General features: G+C 41.0%; 1 protein-coding gene across 2 annotated transcripts in view; it reads left to right on the top strand.

Annotated features, from left to right (window-relative positions):
- RAB6A (RAB6A, member RAS oncogene family) overlaps positions 1-9,006 on the top strand; it is a 21,734-nt gene that overhangs the window by 7,261 nt on the left and 5,467 nt on the right. For both annotated transcript variants that reach the window (XM_010289432.1, XM_010289433.1), the window contains exons 4-5: positions 1,099-1,210; positions 2,406-2,499. In XM_010289432.1, coding sequence (XP_010287734.1) covers positions 1,099-1,210; positions 2,406-2,499 — 206 coding nt within the window. The remainder of the gene's footprint in view (positions 1-1,098; positions 1,211-2,405; positions 2,500-9,006) is intronic.

Genomic DNA, 9,006 nt, shown 5'->3' with positions numbered 1-9,006 from the left:
CAGGAATATGGACTTTACCTACAAAAGCTTTAATTGTTAAAAATAGCACTTTCATTTGAGCTAAAATTACAGGTTAGCGATAAACTTTCAAATTTTTTTTACTGACCTAGCGAATTCAATGTTACCAAGTAGTAAAGAGAAGAATTAAGACACTGGCAAATGATCAAGTCTTGACTGTCTAGCATACAATATATTACTATGCAGTAGAAGCCATTAAAAAAAATCAATACTTGTCAGGAACTGCTGCAGAGCCCCACCTTTAAGTACTGCGAACTACTTTGGCAACTCAGATGCTCTTTGTGTAGCTAACTGGCAAATGCTGAGCTCCATGGCAGCTTCTGTACAAGTCGTTTTTCCTTGCAGGATGCAACTTTTCAAACAATATAACATCTCATTAGATCAGGATAGCATCCTAAAATTCCTATCTTGCAGCTTTTAAGGATGTATCGTTAAGAAAAAATGTCGTGTGGGTAGGCTAAATTGGTATTTCTGGTTCTATGCAAATGATTTGGAAACTGTTTTGAACTCAGTGTTCAATGATACAGGAGTTGCAAGTATGTTGTATAACTGTGATATTTCCTAGAGAAAGTCCTGAACCTAGCAAGTAAGAAGTGATTAAGCTGTACCAAATGTGTAGCTGGTTATTAAGTACTTTTGAGAAGCAGTGAAACTGTAGGAACCTGTTGCTGTAGATGCACAAGTCATGAGCAGTGTAGAATGCAATATCACATTAATTCCCATTCTCTATATAAATATTTTATGTTGAACTTAAAAAAAAAGTGGTCTAAATTGGAGTGATAGGACGTCTCATTTTAGACACTGTAAAAATTACAGATCTAAAACCACATTATAGATCAACTCAGTTCACTCCCTGGCTTCGAATTCACCTGTAATGAAGTACTAGCCCAGTTGAAGTTAATGCCAAAGTTTTCATATACTTCAGTGTGGGAGACTTAGGGTTTCACTGGCTGATTCTTCATCACCCTATTATGCCAATTCCAGAGAATATGACGCTTTCATTTGAGACTTAAAGATGTATTTACCAGTGATCTGTGAAGAATACCTGCAGTGATGATCCTCTCCACTGTTCTCTGTTAGATGTAAACTCGTTCCAGCAAACAACAAAATGGATCGATGATGTCAGAACGGAAAGGGGCAGTGATGTCATCATTATGCTGGTGGGAAATAAAACAGATCTAGCAGATAAGAGGTATGAAGGAATAACTCCTCTTTCAAATGCTTTTTTAAAACTGCTGCTGTTTTCTCCTAGACAACTATTTTAAAAAAACACCTTTTCTCTTCCCCCCCCCCCAAAATGCTTAAGCTTGTTTTAACTATGCTGCAGAGGGCTGTGACTAGAGAAATCTCAATTTTAAAACTTCTTTCATGTGGTTAAGCACAAGTTTGTAGCACGATGCTGTGAATGAGCTTGAGAAACTGTCACCCAACTTGTTCAGATGTCAGGAGAGAATGGAGTGTTAACTACAACCTGCATCAGTGAATGAATAAGCTAAAGCCGTTAGAAATTTTCATGCTTAGATAAAAGATTGGTTTTGCTTACATAAATGGTAGGTGTGAGTAATCTTCCCTTTTAAAACTCTTCAGGGTCTTTCCTAAGTTGGCAAACTTAAATATTTTTATTGGAAGTTGTACATCTTGAGCTTTTGCTGCACTGTGTACTCTGCTTGTTCTGGCTTTATGGTATTTCTTAACACAAATAAGTGAAAGGTCATTACGGTAAAACAAAAGCATGAAGGGGAGGCATTCTGGGTTTGATTGAAATCCCTGGTTCCTCAGGATAGCTTCACTTGTGACCCTTGCTTCAGATTTAGAACATCTTATTAAGAATTGTTTATGCACACATGTGCCCCTCAGAATTTTTCTTTGGCAGTTCTTGAACCAAAGCTTCCCCTGGTTTTGGCTGCAGCAGACTCCTTAATGGGTGTTAATAATTGCCCCTAGACAGGGCAAGACAGGACAAAATTCATCTGATACAAGGTGGTTATACTCGGTACTTCGTTAAAATAGTTTGGTAGGCTGCAAGTTGACAATTGTTATTGCATATTAGAGTCGATTGATTGATAATTGTTCAGGCATAAAAGCATAGCTTCCTGGACAGGGCTTTGGAGGAGTCTAGTTGACCCACTTAGCTGTTCCACTGGAAAACTGAGTTCTACTTCGGGAGCCAGGTGTGCTGTCAAAGTCCATCTGGTACAACGAAATGGTGATACTTGTCTACAACTGTGCTCAGCATGTGGCATCTGTATGCAGGAAAAAACACTAAATGCTTTCAGAACTGTGATGTAGCAGCCAGCTCCTCGGGTTGAAGACAAAAATCTTAATTTTAAAGGTGTTTGTCTGTTTGTTTGTTTGTTTTTTTACTAATTTTGTGTTATCTTCCCCAGACAAGTGTCCATTGAGGAAGGAGAAAGAAAAGCCAAAGAGCTGAATGTAATGTTCATTGAAACTAGTGCAAAAGCAGGATACAATGTAAAACAGGTGAGTAATGTGTTGTCTGCAGTCAGCCCTGAGAGTTATTTCTGGTTTAGGGCACTGTTGTGGAAATGGGACTTCCCTATACATTGGGAAGCCTTTGCAAAGGGTGTCAGAGGGACATTTGTAGTCCGTACACAGCAAGCAACATCTCAGGGTCGACTTCTTGACTGAGGTTCAAGAAGGTTTCCTGACCTTGCAGCAAATTACTTGGAGCCTTTCCCTTAGAAAAGAGGAATAACTGAAGAAGCTTTGTGGGTACAGAATCATACCTTCTTGGATTCTTGATAATCCATATTTGGTGTTTAGATTAAAGGGATTATGGCATGAACCAAAAAGTTGGGGAAACGCAGGTCTGAGGACTGTTTCTGATACTGATTCAGTGAAAGAATGTGGGAAAACCAGTCAAGGAGGAATGGGATGGCTTAAAATGTTTCCACTGCACAGTGAGACAATGTAAACTGGTGCTCCCACTCTGTTGGACGGCACTGAAAGTGTGAGCAAAAATGTTCTTGCACAGCCAAAGCTAGCTATTTCTGGTGGATGATGAGTTGCTTTTGAATTGGGGAAAGCAGTGAAATGTCTTTTTAGCTGATGCAACTGGAATGAAATTAAGTTTTACGTTGTGAGATGGGCTGCAGCGCTTTAAATTCTGACCTAGATAAAGTTTTAGCATTTGTGTTAATGAAGATAAATCACTTGGCAAACAGTGAACTGGTGAAAGTAGTAAACACTGCAGAACTGATCTGGTATTTACATGGAAGAAATTGTGTTTGAGCTTATTAGTTATGTAAGCAAATATGCCTACTAGCAGATCATGAATAGAGAGCTAGAGCTGTACATCCCTACTGACTCAGTGCATAATGGGGTACTGCTTTTTCATTGATCTAGCAATTTCTCACACGGAGAAGCGCTGAAGTGTTTGGCAGCTGGTCTTATGGTAGGAGGAAATGCAGTAGTGCAGGATGTAGACGACCTTCATTGTTGGGTGTCTCAACAGAGCAAACGCATGCACATACATGTGTTTGTGTATCAGCATATGTATATTTTATATATGTAGTTACACAAACTGTATGTGGAATTGTATCAGGAGTTGCTAAAACAGGGTTAGAAATCGCTTTGTATGTTATAGACAGGACTAACGGGTCTGTTATTAAAATGTCCCTTGACATTGTATATTAGTAGCAAAATTATTCCCTATATAATCAAATAATTAGAAGTGTTAACTTAGCACCACGTTTCAGTGCATTAGCAAGCATGAAAGGATTCAGTTCCAGGGTCCACCAGTTACCCTGCCACAGCACAGAGGCTGGCTTATAATTAAGGCTTGGACTCTGTGCTGGAATCCTTAACGTTTGCTTAGGCTCAGGGGTGTGTGCTTCAGAGCAGTTGCCTCGCCGAGCGGAATGATGATGAAGCTCTATACTCCCTCTTTCCTTGAGGGAGTTGCTGTGCAGCCTACATGCTTCCAGAAGTCCGTGTCCAAGCCTGTAAGGTAGCTTGTGGCTTTCAGGGCCCGTTAGGAGCCCTGATGATTTGAGATGTAAGTAGGAAAATGTTGTATGGTATGCCTGTAGATCGTTTTGGCATGAGATACTGTCGTTTAATAAAACATGTGCTTTGTAAAGCTACCACAGCCTTCATCATTAAGGATGGTAATGCCATTTAATACATTATGAAGGAACAAACTTTTGTCTTTTTGTGTTTTATGCTGAAGCTGTTCAGGGATTGTACTAATGAGATTGTCAAAGCATAAAGCCATTTCTGTAGCTGTAGCCTCACTTGCACACTCTCTAGAGAAAATTCTGAGTTGTATAACGGAGGTCTAGACAAATTATGCCTCTGATTTTAATTGCCAGGTTGCATGCTCTAAGATTACTTCTGTGAGAAAAACAGTTTGGTAATTCAGGTCCAACAAAAAAAAAGTGGTGGTGAGAATCTGGGGGCTAGTTCCCTCTCTATTAAATGGGAGATTTGGTGTTCTGAGACATAATTCTTGTTCTTCACTAACATCAATAAACAGTAGTATCTAAAAATCTTGGGGCTGTTGCATATCACTGCATCATAATCCAAGCGGGTACTTCATGTAATGTGAAGTCTTGTCAGAACTGGTCAAGGGGACAGATTTTAAGTGACTTCATTCTCTGTGTAAAACAGCAAAACAAAAAGATACGAGTGGTTATTAAAAAAGAACTAAAAAGTGGATTTTTCTTCTGAGTTTTGATCCTCGTGTTGCAGGCGGGGACTGGGATTTTCAGGATCTTCGAAGCTATTCTATACTGCAGAATATTTGAAACTCATTTTTTATTAGTTAAATAAGTAGGTGTTGAAACAATTATCAAAGGATAAGACTTTTAATACCACTAGCTATCTAGTTCTGTTTTCTTTGCAGCTTCTCTATTGAATGGTATGAATTTATTTTACCAAGTTGTCAATAAATTCTTCCCCAAAGAAATGGGAAAGCATATGAGCATCAGTCTCTTCTCCCAAGTAACAAGCAATAGGACGAGAGGAAACAGCCTCAAGAGGCACCAGGAGAGGTTTAGATTGGATATCAGGAAAAATTCCTTCACCGAAAGGGTTGTCAAGCCCTGGAACAGGCTGCCCATGGAAGTAGTGGAGTCACCATCCCTGGAAGGATTTAAAAGCCATGTAGATGTGGCACTTAGGGATGTGGTTTAGTGGTGGACTTGGCAGTGCTGGGTTAACAGCTGGACTCGATGATCTTAAAGATGTTTTCCAACCTAAGTGGTTCTGTGATTCTACAACTGCAGAATGGATACCCTTCCCATAACCTGTATAAAAATCTCTCTTTTTAATAAGCTGAATGCAAATTTGACCTTCCCGTAACTGATGACTTCTATCCATAATATATTCTGATTCTGCAGAGCAATTACTTTCCAAGTTAATTTTCATACAGTATTTTTAATTCACGTGTCAAATTATTTTATATACGAAGTCCATATTTTGACTACATATAATGAAACACATTTATGTAAAAATTAAGATCACTTACTGCCAGATATTAAATATTAAAGTAAAGGTGAATCTTAGACTAGTGACAAGTCATTGGTTTGTCTCACATGGTGCAGGTTCAGATTTAGCAATTACCATGCAGCTTTGATACTGCCTATGACTGAAATGTGTAGATTAGGGAATCTGAATTGCTTTGTTTGTTGTTTGGTTTTTTTAATTTCTTCCAAGAAAAACTCTCGCCTCCCAGGGTTAAAACTTCCTAGGTTGTCAGTGATTCACTTGACAGCCTTGAGCAGTTCAGAAAAGCTGACAAAATGCTCTTGTTTCCCCTGTCCTCTCTTCCCAGCCCAGAATCTGCCTCCTGCATCTAAATCCTGTGCCTTGGGTTAAAGGTAGGGAGTGGCCCAAGTTAATGCAGAAGGAGATCTGGGATGAAGCTGAACCCTCAGTCCTCCATCGTTGGCTTCTTTGCATTTTCATCCCTTTCACATAAAGGTTTTGGCTTCTGCGTGGCGTTGTACGTAGACATCTTGATGTCACCAGTTCCAGAGTGAGCTGTTTTTTACTGATGCCTCATGTACGGCCCACCATAGCTTCCTTGCTTGCTTTCCATCCTCTCTTTCAGGTCAAAGATGTGAATTCCAGTGTCACTTGTGTGCAGGCAAGTCCTGGAGACATGACTTGCAACTCCCCTGCCTTCACTGCCCTAGATCTGACTGCCCGGCAGGGTCAGCAGGAGCCCCGGCAGCTCGGGGCGTGCCACGGGGCACTAGCCAGTACGCTAACCTCATTCCAGTCTAGGCCAGACGTTGAAGAATAATGTCATCTCACAGGTGGTGAATCTCAGTGCAATTTGTATTGGCCCAAGCACTAGGGTTCTCCAAGGGATGCTGTCCACAAGGTATCAGAAGCAGTATTTGCCCCATTAAGCATACGGAAGAAGCTTAATTTCTTGTCCTGCTTGGGGAGAGTAATGGCTAAGACTTTTTCACCTCCTCGGTCGTGTCACTTGTTTGCTAGCCATCAGTGGGAAGCCAGGGTACTTTTGACCTTGTGTGCTACTTTTAGCTTCTTGTTCATCCTTTTCTGCTGGAAGGCAGCACTGATAAGAGGAGAGGCACTGTCTTCAACTCTGTGCTCACTGTAGCTATCCTACAAATCCAGGGTGCCTGGCTTTATAGTGTGACTCCGGAAGGTGAGTTGCACTGTACTTCAACCAGCATGTATTCAATGCCACAATCTTCCACCAACAAAGAAATGGAGGAGAACGTACTGCTGACAGGCTTTTTTTGCCATTCCTCTGTGGCATGAAAGGGGACAGCTCAGAAGATGGCACGTCGGCTAACACAGTATGGGGGCCAACGTGGAAGCGAGTAGCCTGGCACTTGGTTTAGTGGCTCTGTGGTGGATCTCCATATAGTCACGGCAGAGAAGTACAGAGGATTTACAGCCTCTGTACGTGCTGCCTGGAACCTGGACACGGCAGCTTTCATTTTATCATTTCTCTGGCATTTCTTTTCTCCAGAGGACTGATCCAATAAGCTACTGGAACAAGCTCTATCTCTTCTAGTCGCACACTGTCAAACTAGATTGTAATGTAGAGCTGTGGTATACTGTTGGATCTGTTCAGGTAGAGCTGTCTCCAGTCACCAGTGTCCTAGACACTTACTGTTCCTTCTGGCTTTGGGGAGGGGGTGTTGAAGGAAAAGTGAGTGGATGATATTACAGACTAAAAATGGTGATAGTATTGTTCTGGGGTTAAATTGATGCAATAGAAGGGAAGAAATTGACTTTTGGATCCTGCAAGTTTCAGCAAAGATTGATTGCCAGGGGAGCCTTAAGACTGAGGAGAGTAGTAGGTAACTTGCTTCAGATAATGCAGAGAATTGTAGTCTCTAACTCATTTTATTTGTCAGCCCTGAATAAGCTTTAAAAGACTTTGAGATTCATGCTTTATCTCGGCAGTCTGTATTTCAGGGAATCTTACTGTTAGTCTGTGGATTTCATGCCCAGAATATGTCAGGGTTCATTTTTCTGTCTTGTAGAAAGAGAAGGGAGGGAGACCCCTGAAGACCTTACAGCGGTACCTGGCACACTTCACATTTGCTCTCAAAGAGCCACAGGCTGAATGTGGTATTTGGCAGAAAAACTTTCTCACGGCAGCAGCTAAAGGACTGTGGCCCCTTGAGTAACGCCGTTTTCACAGAGCTGGCTGCATCTAGCATCTTGGCTCTTTCTCCTGTCTTTTGATTTTTGTCTATCTGATGGGCAAGAATTACTCTTTGAGTTGCACGGCTCTCCTTGGAGAATGAGAATTAGGGAAACATTTTTGTTTGCTTTGCGTTGGGCAACAGGTTTCTTGCCTGGCTTTTCCATCTGGACAGTGATCCCTCCTGTCCTTTCCGTATTGCTGCAGGAGTGTTACAGCGAAAATTTTGATGCCTACAGTCGTTTGTGATATGGATCTGTTGGGGATTTATTAGCTGGAGTAACAGGAAAGGCACAGTTTAGCAAATGAGTTGAAACTAATGGCGAGAGAAGAGGGAGTTTTGGTTTTTGGGGTTTTTTCCAGAGTTTAATCAGGAAGGCGATTGCAGGGTTGAATACTGAAAGAGACTTCATGTGGCTCAGTCTTTCAGATGGTTGTGTTTAACTCCTGCCTTGGAAAAAAAACCGCTGAATGCTCACCAGTATCTGTGTTTTTACACACACATGCACAAATATTTAGATGTGTATGTGTGTGTATATATGTGCTATATTATATATGCATATATATATGTATGGGCAACTGCCTGTGACATTTTTCAGTGAGCCAAGAGTGCTGGTTTGGCTCCTGAAGGCACTGCAGAGCAGTAAGGTCCCTGTGTAGAAGGCTGCTTTCTAACCGTCGCTGAGTTTCCCTAATTGGATTTGTTTGCATATGCTGTGGCTGATAAGCGGAAGGTTAATGAGAAAGTAAGTTGGTTTTCTTAGTTGCCAAATACCGCTAAAGGCATAATTTTATTCCTGGTCTTAATGTAAAGAAAGGATTACTGTATTTTAAACACCTAGACTTTCTGTCAGCAGCTTGATTTAAATACAGTAATTCCAGTTGGTTTCCATCAGCTGAGGTTTTTTAAGACTCTCCATCCCTCCCCTCTATAAACTGCATCCCTCACTTTCTACGTGTTTTACAAGGGGGAAATAAAGAGCCATACTACGGTTTAAAACAATTTTTTTTTTTTTTTTTGGTAATGCTGTTTTCACCTAGGATCTCAAAACACACGAGATCAGCAAAGAGCTCTGACATGATGTATTGCCTTCTTTCTGTCAGAGCAAAGATGTCAAGCGATCATCCTGATGTACGATTGCGTATCTGTTGCATATTCTTTGTTGCATATCCACCCTTAAAACTCATGGGAGGGATTTTTTTTTTTCCCCCTCGAACCTTCTGCATCAAGAACTGGGTCAAAATTGCTCTAATATTCTTCTGCAGAATATGAGAAAAAAAAAAGCAGTGTAGTGGAAGGGCAGGTAAGCTAATTTACTTCATTCTCT

Source organism: Phaethon lepturus, unplaced genomic scaffold (genome assembly GCF_000687285.1).
Source record: "Phaethon lepturus isolate BGI_N335 unplaced genomic scaffold, ASM68728v1 scaffold6366, whole genome shotgun sequence".
Classification (NCBI taxonomy): Eukaryota; Metazoa; Chordata; class Aves; order Phaethontiformes; family Phaethontidae; genus Phaethon; species Phaethon lepturus.
Note: the sequence above shows the minus strand (reverse complement) of the source record. Positions and strands in the feature narration are given on the sequence as shown.